Below are 23,705 nucleotides of genomic sequence, written 5' to 3' on the forward strand. Positions count from 1 at the left end.
TCCCCACTGTCCCCGTCTCCCAGTCCACAGGCAGGCAGCCTAATTGCTCCTTCTGCAACCACAACTGCTTGGCCCTGGGCCAAGAGGCACTGAGGCTGGGGACCAGAGACAGAGGCCTGAGGAAGAATGCAGAGGGTGGGGCGGAACTCCTCCTCCGAATGCCTCCTGCAGTGTGCTGGACTCTAGGGAAAATGGCCAGTGAGCCTGCCTCCCCCAGCCACCTAGGGGACTCCCGGGAGGGAAAGGTCCCAGACCCTCAGGCCTGTGGGCAGGCGGGAATGTGTTTTAAGAGAGGGGGTCAATCCTGACTGCCTTTCCTCCAGGTGCTCTGGCTGCTTCTCTGAGCCCTACCACATCTCTGGGCTGTAGGGGAGTTCTCCGTCCCCACCTCTGACCTAGGCTGGAGGTAGGGCCGTTCTGCCCTGCTGCTCTTGGTACACATGGGGCAGCAGTGGGCACAGGCCTCTGTCTTCCGTCTCTCTTTTCCTGTTTCAGAAGCCATCAGGGTCATAAAAGCCAAGGTGTGAAGGGACCCCAGGCTTCCGGGAGAGTGCTGGTTCAGCTGGGAACACAGGCTGTGGGGAAAAAGCGGAAACCAGGACTAGAGGGCTCAGGGACACGGCTCCTGGATGGGGTGGTGGAGACAGGTCTCTGTCCCAAAGGACTTCAAGCTCACCCAGCCCAGAGGCAAGTTAACACTGGTTTATCTGTCCAATGACACGCCAGTCTGGTGGAACCAGGCAGGGCAAGCAGCAGGCTCAGGCAGAGGTGTCGAAAAGGCGATCGATCATATCGCCCACCTGCTCCACCCCGTACTTGATGTACTTCTCCGGGTTCTTGGTGAAGGGCACGCTGCCAAACCTGAGGGTGCACTGTGGTCAGGGGACAGGGAGGGCCGACCCCTCTCCAGCTCCACCCTCAGCCTAAGGCACTCCTGATAGTCTTGGAAGGGGTGGCCCTGAGTGATTCCCTGTCTGGCCCCGCCCCAAAGCCCAGGTCGCTGGATCTGCTGCCTAAATCCACCACCCTTCTCCTTTTTCCCTTGAGGAAGAGGAGCTTGAAGAGGCCCACTGGGGCTGTGGGCAGCACAGGCTGGGAGGGGAATGAAGGGCTCACTTCTGTAGAAAGGCTCCGTAGGTCTCCTTGACAATGGTCTTCTGGGCCTGGCGAATCCTGTCCCTCTGCTCTGTGTCTGGAATAGCCCAGGCCTTCTGGATCTTGCACAGTTCTTCGAGGCCATCATTGAAGCCCTGGCCACCAAAAAGGTGAAAAAGGAAGGCACCCAGAGACAAACATTTTGGGTCTGTGTTGCCTCAACAGCAGCAGCAAGCAGTGGATGGGAGAGGACCCCGACTCACCTTAAAACGCTCCTTGATAATCTGCCGCTCCTTATCCCGGAGCTAGGAAGCCAGGAGAGATGGCAGAGAAAGCTCACTTCAGAGCACAGCGGCCTGCCCCCACTCTTCCCCAAACACCCTTGGTCTGGGCCTGTCTCCTGTGTCCCAATGGCCACATGCATCCTTTGCTCTCTGATCCCAGAGGCATGCTTGTCCACTTTTTCCCAGAGACATGACAAAAAGTATCCCGTCTGCCAGACACCCCTTCCCAGCCCTGGTCTTGAGCCCACCTTGACTCCCGGCTGGAACACAGGTAGAGTCTTCTCTGCGATGTAATCGGTCACCTTTAACCAGCTGCCAGACAGAAAGAGAAGCATGAGGGCAGAGGGCGGCCTGCCTCAGTGGCCTGGCTTGTTTCGTTTGCCAAATCTCTGGATCTACTTGGCGGGTGGTGGTAGGAAGGGATGTGGGTCACAACTAAGCAAACAACAGATTTTCTTCCTGGGAAGAGAAAATCTTTAAACTGGTCACTTTTTGAGATAACATAAGGAAACACTTGAGTGTTCAATAAATTGGACAAATACTATCAACTATACTTCACATCAATATCGTGGCATATTAAGATGGAGGAACAGATGAGAAAGAAAGGAGTGGAGGGCAGAGAAACGAGAAGGAAGAGGTGGACACATTCAAACGCAAGAAACAAAGGCAGGAAGAAACAGGACCAGAGAAGCAGCGGGATCCTCACAGAGCAAGGCTCAGCCAAGTTCAAGTGCTCTCGCGACCCTGCTTTCCTCCTAGGGTAAACATTCCCCACATCTCTGACAGCCAGCTCTTCAATCATTCTCAGCCTTGACACTTGGCAGACTCCCCTCTAATAGAGTGGCCATAGTGGGCCCCTAGGAGCAGGTAGTGGTAGAGGGGGGGCTTCTCTCTCCACCCCGTGAATTTGATTAGAAACCAAGTGGAGGATTAGGGTCCAGAGGACAGGAGTTCCCCATGACCAACCCTGTGTCCTGAGGTGCTGAGAAGGAAGAGTGCGTGGTGGCACAGGGGCGGGGTGAGGGCTAAGACGGCCGGGGGCCCATGCAGGAGCAGGGCGGGCCCAGCCTCTCACCTGCGCTGGTAGGTCTGGATCTGCTGCTCAATGTGCTCCCGGTAGGACCGCTCAGCAGTCTTCTGTGTCACTGCCACCAGCTGGATCAGTTCAGACCTGGGTCGGGGTAGGGGACAGAGGAGAGGAGGACAGGATTGGCTCCTCAGGCACAAAGGCTGCAGCAATGCCGGGAGGGCCTCCCGTTGCACCCCAAACACCACAAGCTCAATGGCATCCCACCTTCCGGGTCCTGGCGTGGAGGAGACTGAAGCACCCCCTCCCCTCTCGTCCACAAGAGAAGGAGCCCAGTGGGGCAGGGGCTGGCACGGCTGCACAGCCGAGGGGAAGGTGAGAGCCGCAGACTCACTCCCGCAGGCCACTTACTTCTCCAGGGACTTGAGGATGTAATTGTAGTTGTTGTGCAGGAAGATGGCGCTCAGAGCTGGGTCCTCGTACACCTTGGACTTGCTCAGCAAGTTCAACTGCAGGTTGCCCAGCACTTTACCTGCACAGGGAAAAATGGGGCCACACCCACCATGGCAGTCTGACCTAAACGACCCCACCCCAGGACCCGCGAATGCGCTCCTATCCATTGCTCCTCGTCCTGCCTCAGGAGGCCTTAACCCAACTCCCCTCAGCCTCTGAACTAGAGGTCAGGTTGTGGTTCCAAAGGTCAGATGGCACTTAGGAGAGGGCCCTGGGAATAGCCAGAGAGCATAGACAGAAGGAAGGGAAAGGCAGGGCATGCAGGCAGCAGGGCTGCTCGTCTGCCCGGGAGAACACTCACAGATATAGGTGCTTAGCAGCCGCTTGCTGAACTCAGAACTGTAGCTGGTGGCCGAAGAGCTGGTCTCTGTAAGAGGAGAAGTCCTGTTATTGCAGTGGCAGCAGCCAAGACCCTCAACGGCCCTTCCCCCAGGCCATGCAGCAGTCTGAGGGGACACTGAGACAGGCCCCGGGCTTCCTCGGGCAGAACCGGCCACCTGCTAAGCCACAGGGTGGCCCCTGCTGCAGGAAGCACCAGCCCTGGATTTTTTGGAACCCAGAGCTGCCCTCTATGATGGGGTGGAGCTGGCCCATGTCAGCAGAAAAGCTGGCAGGACAAGAGTGAGATGCCAGCGCCCTGTCCCCTCCTGCCCCCACCCACACTGGGTGATTTCTACAAGGCCCCCTTTTTCCTTTTGCCAATAGCAGAGTCTTAGAACGGGCTCCCCACAGCCTCTCCACCTTCTCCCCTACATTCGAACATCCCCCTCTACCAGACCCTACTGAAAAAACGAAGCTGCAGCCTGCACATGTGGAAGGCCAAGTGGGGACAGCAAGGCAGGGAGGCCGGGCGAGCCTGGGGGGTGTATTCAGGGCTCTAGCCTGGATAGGTGCTGCAGATAAGCTCAGAGACAGAGTGGCCCTGAAGGGAGCAGAGAGAGTTGAGAGCACCCCCAGAAAACTCATGTCCCCTCTGACTCGGGCTCCCCAGTAAGTACTGAGAGTCAGTCCCCAGGGAACCTCACCCACCAAGCTTCAGAGGGACAGGAGGGGGCTGCAGAACCACACTGCTTACCTCGGGGGTCTAAAGGAATATTGTATGTGTCCCCAAGAACTACGGAGTGAAAGGCAGTGCACACAGAGGGGACAGAGGGAGAGACAAAGGAGGGAGAAAGATGCAAAGTGCAAAAAACAGGTTAGAAACGGCACGTCAACCCGAATCAAGCAGACCTCTCCCCACGACAGCCAAAACACTGATAGCAAGACACAGCAGGCGGGACCCTCTGAGAACCAGGGAACACCCTGGAAAGTAGAGAGCTGGAGAACTGCAGGTTGGAGGCTGCCCACGGGCTCCTTGCCCCCAAAATGGGACGGGAGGAGAGGGCCCAGGGACCTCAGTGCTTGGAATGACCCAGAAAGGTGCTCTTGCTACAGGACGACCCCCTGAGCTCCAGTCCCAGGGCAGGGCCAGCAGGAACACACCCAGCGGGCCCTGAGACACTTGCTACCCTCTGAAGGCCAGCTGAGCGAGCCTGATTAGGAGAGCAGGCAGACACGAGAGAAGGATTTGGGAGGGGGGCAGGGGCAGAAAGGACACCTTCCAACCAGCCAGCACCGCTCCCAGAGTGAGGACACTGCATCCAGCGTGAGGACGGTCAAAGGGGCTGAGGCAGGGGCCAGAGGTCCAGTGTCTGGTCTTGAAAGGTGCAGGCAAACCTCTCTCTCCTGATGCTCAGCCCCAGGGACCCTCTGCAGAGCACATCTCAACCCCTCCACAGACTGGAGATACCTCCTCACTGCTCCCTGCCCTGTAACCCCATGTCTCCAGGCAAGGAGGGGAGTGGGGCAGGGGGCCCAACTGGGAAGCACCAGTACCTTGCGAGGCCAGCATGGCACCTGCTGTCTCCTGGAAGTCCAAAAGCTGCTGCAGGAAGAGGATGGCCTGGGTGGGAAGAAAACGGTGCAGAAGGGCAAGTGGCAGGCCCAGCCGATGGCCTCCCACAGCGACCCCTCTGAGTGCCCAGGGCCAGCCCAGGGCTGGGATCTGCCCAGTGAAGAGTGTGGCTGGAAACTTCATTTTCACTCTAGCCTGCCAGGAAAGGCCCTGTCTGCTAGAGACACTAAGCATGTCACTGTCCATCCTGCCACCCAGGACTGCTCACGAAGGTGCGAGTGGCTCTGGGCCAGGCTGGGTCCCTTCCACCAGTACTCTGCCTGGCCCTGGGCCTGGGCCCTCCTTCCTCCCCCTCCCTGGTGTCCTCAGGCAGCACCCACATTGCTGGTGAGCTCGTGCACGGTGCCGTCCTTCGGCATGTTGTACTCCTTGTCCGGGTCATTCTGTGGAAAAACAGCCTCTGGTTCTCTGAAGCAGCCCCCAGCTCACCCCACGCCCCTGTGCACCTGCTCATGGTGCCGCCTGCTGGCAGACGGGTGCTAGGACACCTCTCAGGCACAAAGGCTGAGCCAGGCTGGACCAAGCGGGAGAGGCCCTTCCCACTTCAGGGGGCTTGGAGGCCCCAGGAAGGAAAGGAAGGCACATGGGTGCTGACAGGCCAGCGGCGCAGCTGGCTACCCCTGGGACAACGCGCCCTCTTGGAGGCCTGCTCTGAAGAGTCCCCCAGGGCCAGGTCACTGTGGTGCTGGGCCGGGAGGGAGGGAGAAAGGGGAGGACAGCAGGGACCTTGATGTTGTCCGCGAAGTCCTCCAGCGCTTTGGCACCGATGGTCTCCATGGAGGTGATGAGGCCAGGCAGCTTGTTCTTGGTGCTGGCGGCCGTGCCCTGAGGAAGCACAAGGGAGCCCCCAGCTCATCTCCAGTTGCTCTGTGAGCATCTCACTCACCCAGGGCCCTTCCTAAGCTGCTTCCATGCACCCTCAGAGCAGAAGTGTGGGACGGAGAATGGGGTTCTCCCAGGGAGGGATGGGACGGCCACACCCGGCAGCACGATGCCTCCTGGCGGTGTTTTTGAGGGCCCCTCGCCCACATACCTGGAGCACCTGGTCAAATTCAGGCTTGGTCTGCTTGAGGTGCCGCAGGATGGGGAAGACGGTGAGCACCGTGGAGAAGTCGTGTCGCACGATGGCCTTCCGGGCAGCGGACACGATGTTCTCCCCTTCAAGCATCAGCCCATCCAGGGCATCCTGACAGGGCAAGGAGACAGTTCAGGGAAGAGTGGGGCGGTGGGAGCTAGTTCCGGGCTAGTGGGGGATCCTTGCAGTGTGTAGGGGGCCAGTGTGCAAGAAGACGGGTGACGGGGAGGTGGTGAGCGTCCACCCAGGACCGGTCCCCAGGGCACGAGGTGGTGGTGGTGGCTGGAGTTGAGGGCTGCAAGAGTCTGTTGTGACAGCTCTTGCTGGGGCTGGCTGCAGAGCCTCCCGGGCGGGGCGGGACCTGTATCAGGGAGTCGAAGGTCTTCTTCTGGTGGTGCTCGGGGATGATGTCGGCCAGCAGCTGGTACTCGCTCTGCGCCAGCTTGACAAAGGCACTGACGCAGTGGATGTAGGCATCGGTCTCCACGTCTAGCATGTCATCTCTCCCTGGGGGATGGCACAACTCTTGAGCTGCCGGTCTGGGGCCAGCCACACTCCTGGCTGGGGGCGGCGTGGGCCCCCCAGCTCCTGGCCTGTACCCCAGACTGGCAGCGGATGGGGAAGAGGCTGACTGTTCTGGCAGAAAGCTGCAAGGGAGCCAGCAGGCCCCGCCAGGTTCGAGGGGAACAAAAGGAGCTGAGCCCAGCCTTTGTTCTGGCTTCATTCTCGGCTCTGTGCAGATAGTGGGATCAGACACCAGAGGCAGGAAAGTGACGGATGGAAGGATAAGGAGGGAAGATTCCTGAATCAGCGTCCTGGATAAAGCAGTTTGACCCCAGGACTGAGCATTCTGAGTTGTACCTGAAAGAGGGCAGCCCAGGGTGGGCAGGTGGCTGTGCCACCTCAAGGAGGCTGGCACTGGGGTCATCCATGTGGGCAAATGCGGGGCCTGCAAAGGAAGTGACCAGCCCAGCCAGGGCTTCTGGAACATCTAAGAGGGTGGTTGGCTGCAGCTTCTGAGGCTGGCTGGCATGGGGTCAAAATCTAAGAGGCTGGTAAGTCCCAGAGAGGAGGGGTTGCCAGCTACCCCAGGAGGAGGCCAGACCCTATTACTGGAGGCCACAGCGGGGGCGCCTGTAGACAAAACCAGCGGCAGAACCGCCTGGTCCTATGTGCCAAGGGATGGGCTCCGAGGGGATCAGAGCTCTGAGTTGTTGCAGGAGGCAGACGTCAGGGCTCCCTGCCCTCAAGGGAGCCACCTTCCCTCTCTGCCTGCTTTCCGAGGAGCAGCGGCTTCTCCCCTTGGCCCGGGCCTGACAGACAGGCACGCGCTCCCATCTGGAGAGAGGCAAGGAGACCTAGGCCCAAAAGAGAGAGAGTGGAGAGAGAGGCACATAGGCCTGGCCCATCCTCAGAGCAGAGTGGGCCCCGCTGGGCCAGGCAGGAGCAGGCCATCCGGGGACCACTGCGAAGGCAGTGTCAGTGGCTGCCCTCGGGCTAGGCTGCGGTACTCACCGGCCAGCAGCCCGTGCTTGTCGTTCAAGGCCTCGGACAGGTGCTTAACTCGGAAATCATGCTCGTGACCTGGCGAGATGTCGGCCGCACAAACACAAGCAGCGTTTATCCAGGGGCCAGGCAGGCCGCCCCTTGGGATACAGGGAAGAAGCCCTTCATCTCCAGGAGGGGGACGTCAGATGGGGATGGGGAAGGGGGCATCGGAGAGGGCTCTGAGCCCCTCCTCTACCTCAAGCCACCTTGGGAACAGCCGTTTCAAGCCTGACTTCAGTGAGCACCCAGGACCGTCCTTAACTGCTCATTTCCCCAAGCCTGGAGGCCCAGGGAAAGCAGAGAAGGACCAAGGAGGGGCTGAAGAGCTGATGCTTGGCCCCAGGGAGGTTCCCCACCTCGCTGTATTTGGGGAAAGCCCCAGTTTGCCTGTCCCCTGCTGCACACACTCCCCTTTCTAAAGATGGGAAGGCCGGGAGGCCTCGGCCAGCTGGGGCCTGCCACTGCTGGTCTGAGCGTGAAAGGGCTGCCCCAAGACAAAGAACTTTCTCTGAGTTCACACAGGAGACAAGGACAGAGACAGGGAAGGGAGGAGGGAAGCCTCAGGGAGGGCAGAGCTGCCATCAGCCAGAGAGGACCAGGCCGAGGGCTGCGAAACTGTCCCTGCGCCCGCTGAAGCCCGAGTGGCATCAGGGACCTGCCGTTCCCACCCTGCTCCCCTCAGGGTTTCTCCCGAGGCCCTCCTGGGGGAGGCTCTGCCCTGCCAAGTGCGTGGACACACAGTGGAGGAGGAAGGGGACAGGAGGGGAACACAGGGTGATTACCTTCCAGAGGAATGAGGTTAGAGCCCCCCTTTTTCCCATCTAGACCATGCTGGGAATACTGTTTCAGAAGGTTCTGAGCCTTACGGATCGTCCCTGTCACCAGAGCCACACAGAGAGGAGATAAGACCTGGGAAATGAGTGAGAGAAAACAGCAGCGGCCCTCCACCTGCCCCCCAGGCCCCGCACCCAGCCCCCCAACAGTGAGCAGGCCCTTCCCTGGGACCTCCAGAGACCCTGGGGACAAGGATGAAGGAAAGGAATCATTTCCTTCTCCAAATGGAGCCTTGATTCTACTCTGACCCTCCTTGTTCTGGATTTCAGTTCACTTCTGAAAGGACAGAGGGTAATGAAGATGGACCAAGATCCACCAGGAGAAGTCAAAAATATGGAGTGGCATTGTAATCAGAACAGGCGAGGACTCAGGTCGGAGGAGCCAGTGACAAAGCTCGCATACCCAGAGGGCACAACCAGGGTGGCAGAGCCTGGGGGCACCCTGAAGCCAGCAGGCCCCCAGCCCAGCCCCAAACTCCAGGCAGAGTTCTCCAAGCATGCTCAGTGTTGGGACGTACGCCAAACAGCAGCCAGCAGGAAGCCACCCCGACTGAACTTCTGGAGAGCGCTGTGCCCAAGGCAGATGGCTCAGAGACCCAGAGGCAGCCTAGCCCCACACCAGAGTTCCCCAAACCACCAAAGCGACAAGAAAAAAATCCAAAAGTCAAGAAGGGGTTAAAAGAAGCCACCACACAGAGAGCCTGGAGGGTGTGCACGGAAGGAGAGGGCACATGCTCTTGGCATGGGGGAAAAAACAATAGTTAGTATCACAAGTGAAAACAATGAGAACAAAATGGCAGCACCCACAGCCACCTGGGTCAGCCTCCTTTGTGGGAATGAGACATCTCGGGCCAGAAGATGTCGGGAAATCAACTCGCATCTCAAGTAGACAAGTGCAGCTGCCTTGTTCACAAACGTATAGGGGCAGAAAGGCACCTGGGATGCCCCCCACCCCCCACAGTCTATCTGAGCACAGTGAGGCTGCTGTGTCCTGGCAGCTCCCCAGAAAGCTGAGGGAGAAAGGGGCAGTGTCTGGAGGCTCATTGCTTACACCTGCACCGCACCGCACCGCACGACACCACAATTAGCTCGTTGTTGTTGTTGTTGTTGTTGTTGTTGTTTTTGAGACAATCTCGCTCTGTCGCCCAGGCTGGAGTACAGTGGCACGACCTAGGCTTACTGCAACCTCTGCCTCCTGGGTTCAAGCCATTCTCCTGCCTCAGCCTCCCGGGTAGCTGGGATTATAGGGTACGTCACCACACCCAACTAATTTTTTTTCTATTTTTAGTAGAGACAGGGTTTCACCATGTTGGCCAGGCTGGTCTCAAACTCCTGACCTCAGGTGATCCGCCTGACTCAGCCTCCCGAAGTGCTAGGATTACAAGTGTGAGCCGCCACACTTGGCCCATAATTAGCTCCTAATAACCAAGGCCTGGCTCACATCTGCCTTGCTCACGCTCTCCCCTTCAGCGAGTGCAGCTCACTAATGAGTGAATCTGATTCCTGCCCCACAACCCACCAGGAGCAGACACAGACGCAGGTGCACGCCGGCAGGATGTGGGTCGCGGATGCGGATCTAGCAGCCGCCAAACCCGTCAGGCTCCCAATTACCTCCAGGGATGCTGAGGTCGGTGCTTCACCACCTGGGAGGCCTCCCTGTCCCTCTCCTCAGAAGTGGGAACCGACATCCCCAGAGCCTGACTCCCTAGAGCCTGACATCGGTCCTGAGCCCACCAGTTCCTGACAACTCTGAAACCCCACAGCTGGAGTTTTCCTCTTGTGTCTCTGGCCCAAGGATGGATGATGTGGTCCACTGTGAGCTACCTGAGATCAGATCCCTCCTGCCTGAAAGGCCAGGTGGCTGCATGGCCAGCGGGCACTCTTAGGGCAGTGCAAATAGGGCTCTGGGGCTTCTGGGGGACCTGTCAGGGAACCAGGCAGAAGAGGAAGCAAGCACAGACTGGCTGGGGCCCAAGCATCCTCGCAGCCTCATAGAGACAGCCACTCCCCACCACACAGAAGGCACAAAGCTGCTCCATCCGCTGTGCAGGCAGCTGCGCCCACAGGCTGGGCTGGCAGTCCCCATTTGCAGCAGGTTTTGGCTGGTGGGCAGGATTTCCACACTGGAGGGAGAAGGCCCCAGGCACCAGCTCCCTAATGCTCTACTCCCTGAGGGCAGCCCCTGCTCTGCCTGTATCTCCAAACCCTCAACAAAGGCCTGCAGGGGAGCGGGTACTCTTGTGGAGCAGACACCTCACTCTCTGAGGCGCACGGGCAGGCAGGGACTGGAGAAACCAAGGGTGTAAGTAAGCTCTACCCAAAGCTTGTTGTCATAATCAGGCGCCACAGGCCACAACTAGGGCATGTGCCCACAGCAGCAGCTGGACAGGGGGCCAGCCTGGGTGGGAGCAGCCCCGGCTTCTCCAGCTTTCTCTTTCAGAGCAATCTCAGCAGCCCCACCCCGGAACATCCCAGCACATCATCGAGCTGCGGGCAGCATCTCTCGGTGGCCAGACACAGCCGGGCTTGCCAAGCTGTGGCTGGCAGAGACACTGTTTACCTGGAGCACAGACTATAAGGGACATGATGCCAGGGAGAAAGAACAGACAGATGACAAGATGTTCACCCAGGACAGCGACACCCACCGGCCCTGGCCTCTCATCATGGTGCCCCTTTCCACAAGTCACTCACTCGCACTGGAGCCCAAAGCCAGTTTAAGTTCTTCTGAGAGGATGCTCTGGGGTTTCTTTCCTTTCTAGATCAACTGGGAAAGTGAAATTCTCCCCATCCAGCTCTCAGCTACATGTCACTTCAGGTCACCCTGCCTTTCTGGAAGGTGAAGGTTGGAGCACCTATCCCCTTGCTATCCCAGCATCCTGGCTGCAGCAGTGTGCCTGGCCTTCTGACAGGGCGATGTGTGTGTGAGGCAGGAGGCCTAGGCAGGGGTTCTGCCTCAGGCGGGGTTCACTGAGCACCTGTGTTACTCCCCCACTCCAAAGAAGCTGTGTAACCCCCAGGCTCTGCTAGCTGGAAGGAAGAGTCTTGCTCTGGGGGGGGCCTCACTGGGTGGGTAGACACTTGCTTTCTGTCCTGTGTACCTACAGTTGGGGTTACCATGATGACAAGCTCTGGAGGGGTCTGATGCTGCAAACGCTAGATTGGACTAAAGCAGTGCAGTCCCAGTCAGCCTCTGGCTGTTGCAGAGATGGGCCAGGATGGGGGCTCACCTGGCCGCTTGACTGGCTTCTTAGTAGGTGTGTCTTTCCTCTTGTTGGGGATAGCAGGGGAGTAGGGAACCCCAGAGGAAGAACTGCTCTTATGGAAATGCTCCTTCAGTCCTTTGATGGAGCGGTCCAGCTGGCTGGACCGTATCTGGTAGTAGACGTTCATGAAATCTGAGGAGACACAGAGCGATAGAGGTATGGCTGCCAGGCCCTGTCTCTGCCTTGCAGACCCACCATGTCTACCTGTCAACCCTTCTTAGCATCTGCTCCCTGCTCTGGTCACAAGCCATCCATATCTTGTCCCAAATCAGGCAAAGTCTTTCAAAGTCTTTTTTTTTTTTTTTTTTTTTTTTGAGATAGGGTCTTGCTCTGTTGCCCAGGCTGCAGTGCAGTGGCGCGATGTCAGCTCACTGCAGGCTCGACCTCCTGGGCTCAAGTAATCTGCCCACTTCAGCCTCCCAGAGTGCTGGGATTATAGGCGTGAGTCACCATGCCTGGCCAGGCAGTCTTAAAAGAGAAAAACACCCTCCGACAGAACCGGTAATTAGTTGTAAGTTGTTTTTTTTTTGAGACAAGGTCTTACCCTGTCGCCCAGGCTGGAGTGCAGTGGTTTGATCTTGGCTCACTGCAAACTCTGCCTCCCAGGCTCAACCAATTATCTTGCCTCAGACTCTTGAGTAGCTGGGATTACAGGTATGCGCCACTACCGCCCAGCTAACTTTTGTATTTTTAGTAGAGATGGGGTTTCACCACGTTGGCCAGGCTGGTCTTGAACTCCTGACCTCAAATGATTCATCGGCCTCAGCCTCCCAAAGTGCTGGGATTACAGGCATGAGCCACCATGCCCAGCCCTAGTTGTAAGTTTTTTTTTTTTTTTTGAGACAGAGTTTCATTCTTGTCACCCAGGCTGGAATACAATGGCACAGTCTTGGCTCACTGCAACCTCTGCCTCCCGGGTTAAAGCAATTCTCCCGCCTCAGCCTCCCAAGTAGCTGGGATTACAGGCATGAACCATCGTGCCCAGCCCTAGTTGTAAGTTTTAAATAGTACTTTTTTTAGAATAAAAAAACAAAGTTAATATCCAGATTCAACTGGGTAAGGGGTCAAAGAACATGAGCTCTATAAGAAGCAAAAAGACAACAAATGTCAGTGAATGAAAAACACACATCTTTATCCATTAATAAAGTATAAATTTAAAAAATTAGAGGACTGTGATAGTCCTATCAGATAGCAAAAACAAAAATTAATGAAGAACAAATGGCCATGGAACTGTTGATGAGTCCATCGATTGGCCCGATCTATTTGGAGAGGAGCTAGTGGTGACAAGAAGGTTACAAGTATCTTCAGACACTTACACCTAATCCCTGCACCCTTGAGAATAAACCCTCAAGAACTTCCTCAAAGAAAAAAGCAATCCACACAGGTATGTCCTCTTTGGTACCATTCATCAATGCTGAAAAACAGGAAGAGCTCCTTGCACACATGACTGAGGAAAAGGACATGAAAACTATGGTGGATTTCAGAAGTTCCCAACAAATAGTTTACAAGGAACCCCAACATAAGAAATGAACCAAAACACAGAGGCACGGGCTGAGAGGTCTGGAGGCTGTCCACTGGGCCCCCCTCTCGATCCTAAGGAGCTTCTGAAAATGTGCCGAGCTGTCATCAGCTCACGAGCCACGATGTGTTCATGTGATCAGATACATCGCGGCTGTGAGACCTGTCGCCACACAGTTCTGGGGGAAGGCAAGCCCGCACTGACAACTTGGTATGTGTACACACAAACAAAAAGAAGAGTTGGAGGGCTAAAAAGTGCAACATTGCCAGGCGAGGTGGCTCATGCCTGCAATCCCAGAACTTACGGAGGCCGAGGCAGGTGGATCACCTGAGGTCAGGAGTTTAAAACCAGCCCGGGCAACATGGTGAAACCCTGTCCCTACCAAAAAATACAAAAATTAGCTGGGCGTGGTGGCGGGCACCTGTAATCCCAGCTACTTGGGAGGCTGAGGCAGAATTGCTTGAACCCAGGAGGCAGAGGTTGCGGTGAGCCGATATCACGTCACTGCACTCCAGCCTGGGTGACAGAGCAAGACTCTGTCTCAAAAAAAAAAAAAAAAAAAAAAAAGTGCAACACTGAATATCTATTGGAGTTTTTATTTTCTTTCTTTCTTTCTTTCTTTTTGAGCCGGAGTTTTGCTCTTGTTGCCCAGGCTGGAGCGCAATAGTGCACTCTCAGCTCACTGTAACCTCTCGGGTTCAAGAGATTCTCTTGCCTCAGCCTCAGTAATAGCTGGGATTACAGGCATGCACCACCACGCCCAGCTAATTTTGTATTTTTAGTAGAGATGGGGTTTCTCTATGTTGGTCAGGCTGGTCTTGAACTTCTGATCTCACGTGATCTGCCCACCTCGGCCTCCCAAAGTGCTGGGATTACAGGCGTGAGCCACCGCGACTGGCCTTCTTTCTTTCTTTTGAGACAAGAGTCTCACTCTGTCACCCAGGCTGGAGTACAGTGGCGTGATCTTAGCTCATTGCAACCTCCACCTCCCAGGCTCAAGTCATTCCCCCTACCTCAGCCTCCCAGGTAGCTGGCTCTGCAGGCATGCGTCACCACACCCAGCTAATTTTTTTTTATTTTTTGTAGAGACAGGGTTTTGCCACATTGGCCAGGTTTCAAACTCCTGAGCTGAAGCGATCCACCCACCTCAGCCTCCCAAACTGTTAGGATTACAGGCATAGCCACAGCACCTGGCATAAATAAACCTTAATAGTGCTCATCTTTGGGTTATATAATGGAGGCATCAGGGAATGGGAGATGGACTTTTACTTTTCACCCACGGCTTTGAAAATTTTACAACTAATCAAAAAAGGCAAATGAACATAAAAATCAAGACAAGAAAAGTTTGAATTTGCCTAGATTCACAACTTGATATATAAGTCATAGAATGGTTGCTTATATTGGTTCCAGTTAAACATCCTTTTATCAAAAAAACCATAACAGGTGGATTAAAGAATAATGGGGGCCAGGCGTGGTGGCTCACATCTGTAATCCCAGCACTTTGGGAGGGTGAGGTGGGCAGATCACCTGAGGTCGGAAGTTCAAGACCAGCCTGGCCAACATGGTGAAACCCCATCTCTACTAACAATACAAAACTTAGCCAGGCATGGTGCCATGTGCCAGTAATCCCAGCTACTCGGGAGGCTGAGGCAGGAGAATCGCTGGAACCCGGGTGTGCAGAGGCTGCAGCAAGCCGAGTTGCACCATTGCCCTCCAGCCTGGGCAACAGAGCAAGATTCCATCTCAAAAAAAAAAAAAAAAAAAGAGAACAAAGGGGAGAAAACTCCCTATGCCTCTGGTGTGCCACGTGGCCAAGTCAGAACCCCTTACCTTGGTTGCGGCCATATTCCACCAGCCAGCGGGAGATGCGAATGACATCCTGGAGCACGCTCTCGGGCAGGTGCTCCAGGGCCACGTCCTCCTGGGCCTCCAGATCATCATCACCACTGATCAGATCCAAGATGAGCACGGGCGAGACGACCTTACTGTGCCGCGTCATCAGGCTGCGGAATTCGGACTCCAGGGCCTCCTTCCCACGCTCAAAGAGCAGTTTCTGCAGGGACAACAGAAGGAAGCGGGTGCCTGCCACTTCAGTGTTCTGCCAGTCCTGGCCTTCCCCTGCCTGTGCCAGCTCTGTCTTCTTAACTCAGGGCCTCCGCCCTTTTCTGCCCTGATATCTTTTTTTTTTGAGAGGGAGTCTCGCTCTGTCACCAGGCTGGAGTGCAGTGACACAATCTTGGCTCACTGCAACCTCCGACTTCCTGGTTCAAGCAATTCTCCTGCCTCAGCCTCCCGAGTAGCTGGGATTACAGGCACGTGCCACCACGCACAGATAATTTTTGTATTTTTAGTAGAGACGGGGTTTCACCATGTTGGCCAGGATGGTCTTGATCTCCTGACCTCAGGTGATCCACTCGCCTCAGCCTCCCAAAGTGCTGGGATTACAGGCGTGAGCCACTGCACCTGGCCTGCCCTGATATCATTTAACCCAAAGAGGAAACATTGGGAAGCGGCCTTGGTGACTCCTTTACTTCATGTTCTCTCAAAATGTGTGTTTACAGGTAAAACCCAGGGTTTTACAAGAAGTAGGTGCTTAATAAATACTGGCTGATTGGCCGGGCACGGTGGCTCATGCCTGTAATCCCAGCACTTTGGGAGGCCGAGGCGGGCAGATCACGAGGTCAGGAGATCGAGACCATCCTGGCTAACACGGTGAAACTCCATCTCTACTAAAAATACAAAAAAAAAAAAATTAGCTGGCATGGTGGCGTGCGCCTGTAGTCCCAGCTACTCGGGAGGCTGAGGCAGGAGAAAGGTGTGAACCCAGGAGGCGGAGCTTGCAGTGAGCTGAGATTGCGCCACTGCACTCCAGACTGGGTAACAGAGTGAGACTCCGTCTCAAAAAAAAAAAAAATACTGGCTGATTATTTTCTCACTGAACCGTTAATTTGTCTTCTTGTTAGTTGGGGGTTTGCAAAAGAAAATAAATAAATAAATTGAACAATATCAAGTTGAAAACTTTTGTGCTGCAAATGATACCACCAACAAAGTGAGGATAACCCACAGAATGAGAGAAAATATTTGTAAACCACGTATCTGATAAAAGACAGGTGTCCCAAACATAGAAGAGAATAAATCTGTCCACACGATGACATATATAAGAGGATTTATAGCAGCATTATTCACAAGAGACAAAAATTGGAAACAACCCAAGTGTCCATCAAAGGATAAATGGCTAAAGAAAATGTGGTCTGGCTGGGCACGGTGGCTTACGCCTGTAATCCCAGCACTTTGGGAGGCCGAGGCAAGCGGATCACCTGAGGTCAGGAGTTCAAGACCAGCCTGGCCAACATGGTGAAACTCCGTCTCTACTAAAAATACAAAAAATTAGCTCGGTGTGGTGGCAGGCACCTATAATCCCAGGTACTCGGGAGGCTGGGACAGGAGAATCCCTTGAACCCAGGAGGCGGAGGTTGCAGTGAGCCAAGATTACGCCATTGTACTCCAGCCTGGGCAACAAGAGCATAACTCCGTCTCAAAAAACAAAACAAAACAAAACAAAAAACCAAAAAAAGAAACTGTGGTCTATCCACAAAAAGGAATATCATATGGCAAGAAAAAGAAATGAAGTACTGATACATGCTATAGCATGGACTGATCTTGAAAGCATCACGCTAAGTGAAAGAGGCCAGTCACAAAAGGCCATGTATTATAAGATACCATTTATATTAGAAATTCAGAATAGGCAAATCCATAAAGACAGATAATAGATTTGTGATTTCCAGAGGCCAAGTCACCATCTTGCTCTGATGATCTAATGACCCCAAAACTTAAACACAAAAATATAATGAAGGCAGGTACAGTGGGTAATGCCCGCAATCCCTCCCAACACTTTGAGAGGCGAAGGTGGGAGGATCACCTGAGGACAGTAGTTTGAGACCAGCCTGAACAACACAGGATTCCTCATCTCTACAAAAAATTTGAAACTTAGCTGGGTATGGCGGCACATGCCTGTGGGCCCAGCTACTTGGAAGGCTGAGGTGGGAGGATTGCCTGAGCCCAGGAGTTCGAGGCTGCAGTAGCTATGGTTGTGCCACTGCAGTCTGGCCTAGATGACAAAGTCAGACCCTGCCTCTTAAGATAATAATGCAAAAAAAATCACATAGATTCAAGTTCCTAGAGTAGATTCACAGAAACAGAAAGTGGAATGGTGGTTACCAGAAGACAGAGGAAGGGAGAATGGGAAGTTAGTGTTTAATGGGAGTGGAGTTTCACTTGGAGAAGATGAACATATTTGTGGAGATAATAATGGTGATGGCTACACAACATTGTGAATCTACTTAATGTCACTGTTACTTAGAGTTAAAATAGTACATTTTGGCCAGGCGCGGTGGCTCACACCTGTAATCCCAGCACCTTGGGAGCTGAGGCGGGCGGATCACCTGAGGTCAGGAGTTTGTGACCAAACTGGATAACATGGTGAAACCTCATTTCTACTAAAACTACAAAAAAAAAAATTAGCCGAGAGTGGTGGTGCACACCTGTAATCCCAGCTACTCAGGAGGCTGATGCCGGGGAATCGCTTGAACCTGGGAGGCAGAGGTTGCAGTGAGCCAAGATCATGCCATTGCACTCCAGCTTGGGAAACAAGGGCAAAACTCCAACTCAAAAAAAAAAAAAATTGTATTATGTATTTTTAACCAAAATAAAGGAACAACAAATGCATTTATAAAAATCAAACGTGGCTGGGTGCAATGGCTCACGCCTGTAATCCCAGGCCAAGGCAGGGGATCATCTGAGGTCAGGAGTTCGAGACCAGTCTGGCCAACATGGCAAAACCCCATCTCTACTAAAAATACAAAAATTAGCCAGGTGCGGTGGCGGGTGCCTGTAATCCCAGCTACTTGGGAGGCTGAGGTGGGAGAATCACATGGACCCGGGAGGCAGAGGTTGCAGTGAGCTGAGCACTGTACTCCAGCCTGGGTGACAGAGCAAGACTCTGTCTCAGGAAACAACAACAACAACAACAACAACAACAATAACAAATCAAACATTAAGTTTATATTTTATATGTAATTTATAATTTAACTTTTATAATACATTAAAAAGTTTAATAATAAAGATTTTTAATAATAAAAAATGTGTAATTCTTGAAGCAGAGATCCTAATGCCTATAGGATGTACTGTGCTATAATCCTTCTGTGTATTCTACTGCATACATCCTCAAGCTGGCTCCATGTCCCTCATGAGACCAGGGCAGAGACTGATATCCCCAAGCTTCTCAGATTATTCTGCAGACCCCTTACCACTTTGTTGAGTTCTGGGCTGTCTGGGCTGTTGTCCTGGAAATACTCCACTGCCTTCTGAATCTTGGCCATGCTTCCCAGGTACTCTTCCAGCCTACCTGTGGGGCTGGGAAAGAAAAGAGCCAGGTCAGGCTGGGGCATGGGGGATGAAGAAGGACTAAGGACACAGTATTTGGGAAGAAGAGAATTAATACAGGGGACTCCAGGCTCAAATATATTCTATCCCCCCACTGCCTTTTAAGGCCTAGGGCTTAAAAGGTGTCTCACTGTGTCGTCCAGACTGGTCTTGAACTCCTAGTCTCAAGCGATCCTCCCGCCTCAGCCTCCCAAATTGTTGGGATTACAGACCAACCCTCCTGTTGGTCCAGGAGGCATTAGGAATTGACCCTCTGGGCCTCACTCACTCACCCCTCTCTGATGATCTTCTCAGTGTCACTGGCCACATGGTAGTAGCTGATGACATGGTCCAGGCAGGACAGCGTCTTCTCAACATTCTCCTGCAGCCGCTGCAGATTCTCTGTCTGCTTGTGCACAGGGATGATGGAGTTCTCCAGCTTCATAAGGCGGCTCTCAAAGGATGATAAGATAGACACCTGCGGGAGGGAAGCCTCTTGATCTCGGGACTCACAGTGGTCCCAGCACTGCTCTACACACCCACCTTCAGCATTTCCTTGCCTTTTCTCTGGTTTTCTAGACAATAAACTCCACAAGTGAAGGAACAGGGTGTACCTGTTCCCCACTGTATCTTCAGCACCTATCATGTGCCTGGCATATAGTAGGTGGTCTAAGACAAATTGGTTGAAATTTTATTTGAAGGCAAACCAAGCATCAAATTAATTCTTCTTAAAATAATCAGCCCAAGATGGCTTCCCTTCCACCCTTTGAAGCCAAATCTCAACTTCTGCTCTCTCTGAAGCATTCCTAAACTGGACTGGAAGTAGTTTCATACAGAGTAGCCTCAAATGCATTGCTGTATGTTCAAAACCCTCTCTAAGGATGAAACTCATTGAATAATGACTAGAGGCTGGGCGTGATGGTTCATGTCTGTAATCCCCAGAATTTGGGAGGCTGAGGCGGGAGGTTAGCTTGAGACTAGGAGTTCAAGACAAGCCTGGACAACACAGTGAGACCCTGTCTACACACACAGACAGACACACACACACACACACACACACACAATTAGCAAGGCGTGGTGGTGTGTGCCTACAGTCCCAGCTACTAGGAAGCTGAGGCAGGAGGACTGCCTGAGCCCAGGAGTTAGAGACTGCAGTGAGCTACAGTCATGCCACTGCACTCTAGCCTGCACAACACAGCCAGACCCTGTCTCTAAAAAAAAAATAATTTAAAAATTAAAATTTTTGAAAAGGACTAGGACTTTATTATTGCGACTAAATGCAAATACAAGTTTGTATTTACTCACTTTGTGCTTTTCCAGTCTTCCCTAGGAATAAAGAAGGAAACTCACTTATTGAGTACCTATTGTATACCAGGCACTGTGCAAGATGCAGTCACATGCATTAGCGCATATGGCCTTCGCAGACACACTGGGACGCTGGCACAGTCTGTTTTAGCAGATGAATTCGCTGACACCAGTTACCTATCAGGAGCCGCACATTTAAGCAGAAGGGCAAGGACTAGATCCCAGATCTGCCTGACTTCAGAGCTCTTTCTTTCCCTAAAGTCCTCCGGAGTGAAGGCTGAGTCTTCTCTGCCCTCAGGAATCTCAAAGTGCCAACCTCCTGGGCAGAGGGTCCACTGATGATGACATATGCCCAGTACCTAGCCCAACTGGTCAGACTCACTGACTGTTTGCAGAAGGAGAGAAGGAAGAACGGCGAGCTTAGACAGAAAGCAGCAGGTCCAGGCCAGTGGGAAGTGCAGCCTCCTCAGTGAGGGTACGGAACATGGGGAGGGGGCTAGGCAGGAGAGATGCCAAACTGTTGCTAGATAAACCCACACACTGCCTCCGTCGCTGCCCATTCCAGAACTCCAGGCCGCAGGAACCGGAACTGCCAGGTCGCAAGGCTCTCCCCCAGGGTCCGGAGGCCTGCCCTCTCCCCCAGCTGCGGGGAGACTCACCATGTTCTTAGTGAGCTGGTCGCTCTTCTCCAGGCTGTCTCGGATGAAGGACAGAGTCTCCTCCTCCTGGGGGCAGGCAAGGGGAGGACATCACCAGAAACCAGAAGCTAAAGGAGACCACTGCGTCCCAACCCCACGGCCTAGCCCCCAACCCCATCTCCTCGCTGGGTGCGCTCCCTCCTACCCCTGCCTCCTCCATGAGTAGACAATCAGGCCCCGCTGTTGGCCCCTTTCCCTCACCTCCTCCCCAACCTCCCCAGGCCCACGCCCACCTGCTTCAGCTTGTCCTCGATCTCCCGCCGTCGGGCGGATGCCTCCTGGGGGGGAATCATCGCTCCGAACCCCGCGGCTCCCACTCCCCAATATCTTTCCTCCGCGGGCCCACCGGGCCCCCGTCCCCGTCACACCCACTTCCGCTCTTGGCCCCGCCCCGGGACGCCTGGGCGGAGCCATGTTGGGAGTCGCGGGCTGAAGTGCGCCTGCGCGGAGCCCAAGAACGGACCGATGGCCTTCCTGAGTGTGACTGGGAAGAGAAGTGTATTCGGATGCCGCAAGGGACCTCGACGCGGGTTCCTTGCCTCAGCAGAGGTTTTCGATCGGCCTTATGTCCCGCGACTGGCAGGACACTTACAGCTCACTTGCTGTTTTCGTTGAAAGACCGACCCTTTTGATAAAGACTGCTGGGGAAGGCGACGAATTCCTTTCCCCAGGTTGCATTCTGTGGGCAGGCACCAAGGCCAATTTGCGTTCCCCAAAAAGCCCCGCACGGAGCAGGTGACACAGTAGACGCCTAACGTGTGTCCATGTAATGAACCAGGGGCTTGTGTACTCGTTTCCGCCTTCCACCCTGCATTACGCAGAAACGTATCCTGTGGGCTGGCGGGGCTGCTCTGGAGCTGCAGGCCCAGACCCACCCAGCTTCCAACTGCAGCTCCAGGGGACGGGGTGGGGGGCGCCCCTGGATCAACTTCCCTGCGGGGCTGGATGTTGTGGTTGCAGACCCAGCTCCTGCAAAACCTAGAGTTACTCCTTCCTCTAACCCGTCCCTGCCCACCCTGCCTCTGGCCCCCAGCCTTGAGAAAGGACATGGCCGACCAGCTTGGTTCAGTCCTTCTGTGGCCTCAGTGTCCAGACATCCGGAAGATAGACAAGGAGGCATGTGCTGGTAGATGAGAAGGTTTGGGGCGGGGAGGGGGGACACCAAGCTTTTCTTTTCTTTTCTTTTCTTTTGAGAGGGAGTCTCACTCTGTCGCCCAGGTTGGAGTGCAAGTGGCACGATCTCGGCTCATTGCAATCTCTGCCTCCCGGGTTCAAGTGATTCTCGTGCCTCAGCCTCCCGAGTAGCTGGGATTACAGGCGGCTGCCAACACGCCCGGCTAATTTTTTTGTATTATTAGTAGAGACAGGGTTTCGCCATGTTGCCCAGGTTAGTCTCGAACACCTGACCTCAAGTGATCCACCCGCCTCGGCCTTCCAAAGTCCTGAGATTACAGGCGTGGGCCGCTGCTCCCGGCCTAAGGAGAGAAGGAAGAACCCAAGCTCTAGGGTTCCCAAGCGCTCACTCCACCCATAGCCACCCAAAGAGGAGGAAGAGGAGGAAATGGGTGCACAGAGCCTGGAGAGGGATGGGCAGCCTTCCCTTGGGCAAGAGGACAATTTCAATCCTGTTGTAGGTGGGGGAGATAAAAGGCAGATTCCTGTGTCAGGAAATACCCAGGATGATTTCGCTGACATGGTCCTTGTGTAGTCCAAAGTGCTAAGTAGGAGAAAGTTTAAACTGTTAGGTGTCACAGAATAGAATAGGGGGGCTAGTGAGCCGCTGTAGAGAGGGTGTTTTGGGCTCAGGTGGACTACCGTTGAGGGCCTGGTCCAGCATTTAACCTGAGTCTCTCTCTCTTTTTTTTTTTTTTCTTGAGACGGAGTCTTGCTCTGTTGCCCAGGCTGGAGTGCAATGGCACGATCTCGGCTCACTGCAACCTCTGCCTCCCGGGTTCAAGCGATTCTCCTGCCTCAGCCTCCCGAGTAGCTGAGATTACAGGCATGCGCCACCACCCTGGCTAATTTTGTATTTTTAGAAGAGATGGGGTTTCTCCATGTTGGTCAGGCTAGTCTTGAACTCCCAACCTCAGTTGATCCGCCTGTCTCGGCCTCCCAAAGTGCTGGGATTATAGGTGTGAGCCACCGTGCCTGGCCTGAGTCTCTAAACAGTTCCTGGCCCATAGTAGATGCTTAATAAAAATACTGATAATAATATTTTGCTCCGGCCAGGTGTGGTGGCTCATGCCTGTAATCCCAGCATTTTGGGAGGCTGAGGCGGGTGGATCACGAGGTCAGGAGTTCGAGACCAGCCTGGCCAACATAGTGAAACCCCATCTCTACTAAAAATACAAAAATTAGCTGGGTGTGGTGGTGTGCACCTGTAATCCCAGCTATTCGAGAGGCTGAGGCAGGAGAATTGCTTGAACCCAGGAGGCAAAGGTTGCGATGAGCCGAGATGGTGCCATTAAACTCCAGCCTGGGCAACAGAGCAAGACTCCATCTCAAGAAAAAAAACATTTTTTTTTTTTTTTTTTTTTGCTCCATAGGTCTTGAGAATCCTTTATGCGCGTGAGGAAGCTAATATTTTCAAATCTGTACAATGTCATTGCATTTTTGTCAATAAACTGTGTGTGCTTTACTGCATTTCCTTCAGTGTCTGAGTCTAATGGGGTTAGATACCATTAGTACAATACCATGTACTGAGAGTCTTCTGTTTGCCTGTCTCTACTACAAACATTGCCCTTGCTAATGCTCCTCTAATCCTCATCATAAACCTGGGAGTCAGGCCCAGCTGTCGTCTCCCTTGTGCAGATGGGGAAGCTCCGGCTCAGAGAAGTCAGCTGTAGTAAGTCAACACAGCTGGCCAGCAAAGGGTGAGGCTCAGGCGGTCTCTTCTTTCTCCCCATGCTGGGCAGCTCAGGAGTGGTGTTTGTTATGCAAAGCTGCCAATCTGATTTTCAAAAAAATTCATTGTGAAAAGCATGTTGTATTCAAGACAACTGTATTTACTAAGAGTAGACAGAATGAAGAAATGAATTTAAATTATTCTCAACCTATTATCAACCTTGGGTTGACAACAAATAGGTATTGATTCAGCTAAAACTATAATTTCCTTACTATACTCAACACAAGCTACTTTAGCAAGAGGAACAAGTGGTGCTTTAGTTGCA

At 53.8% G+C, this 23,705-nt stretch overlaps 1 protein-coding gene across 7 annotated transcripts; it reads right to left on the reverse strand.

The window, feature by feature from the left end:
• Positions 1-687: 687 nt before the first annotated feature.
• Positions 688-20,936, reverse strand: EXOC7 (exocyst complex component 7). 7 transcript variants are annotated; one of them, XM_054456712.2, is made up of 21 exons: positions 20,769-20,923; positions 20,497-20,562; positions 18,826-19,010; positions 18,418-18,523; positions 14,942-15,164; positions 11,557-11,724; positions 8,279-8,371; positions 7,464-7,532; positions 6,310-6,455; positions 5,907-6,059; positions 5,600-5,698; positions 5,194-5,256; positions 4,795-4,861; positions 3,995-4,033; positions 3,221-3,286; positions 2,818-2,938; positions 2,455-2,550; positions 1,628-1,691; positions 1,359-1,400; positions 1,117-1,250; positions 688-861 (listed from the first exon to the last, which is right to left on the reverse strand). In XM_054456712.2, exons 1-21 carry the CDS (start codon positions 20,826-20,828, stop codon positions 759-761), a joined length of 2,163 nt encoding a protein of 720 aa, XP_054312687.1. In that variant the 5' UTR covers positions 20,829-20,923; the 3' UTR covers positions 688-758. The 7 variants fall into 7 exon arrangements, with proteins under 7 accessions (XP_054312687.1, XP_054312688.1, XP_054312690.1 ...); XM_054456713.2 differs by lacking the exon at positions 3,995-4,033 and having other exon boundaries at positions 20,769-20,933; XM_054456715.2 differs by lacking the exon at positions 7,464-7,532.
• Between the last annotated feature and the right edge of the window lie 2,769 nt (positions 20,937-23,705).

The sequence above is a fragment of the Pongo pygmaeus genome, chromosome 19, assembly GCF_028885625.2.
Source record: "Pongo pygmaeus isolate AG05252 chromosome 19, NHGRI_mPonPyg2-v2.0_pri, whole genome shotgun sequence".
In the NCBI taxonomy this organism is placed as follows: Eukaryota; Metazoa; Chordata; class Mammalia; order Primates; family Hominidae; genus Pongo; species Pongo pygmaeus.

Excerpts from the sequence above, each read along its gene's own strand:
- EXOC7 (XM_063655843.1), bottom strand. The coding sequence starts at position 20,828 with ATGATTCCCCCCCAGGAGGCATCCGCCCGACGGCGGGAGATCGAGGAC. Across the intron at positions 8,372-11,556 it reads GAAGCCAGTCAAGCGGCCAG|GGACGATCCGTAAGGCTCAG; the intron begins GTGAGCCCCCAT and ends CTCTGGTGACAG. Across the intron at positions 4,862-5,193 it reads TGCACGAGCTCACCAGCAAT|GCCATCCTCTTCCTGCAGCA; the intron begins GTGGGTGCTGCC and ends CTTCCCACCCAG.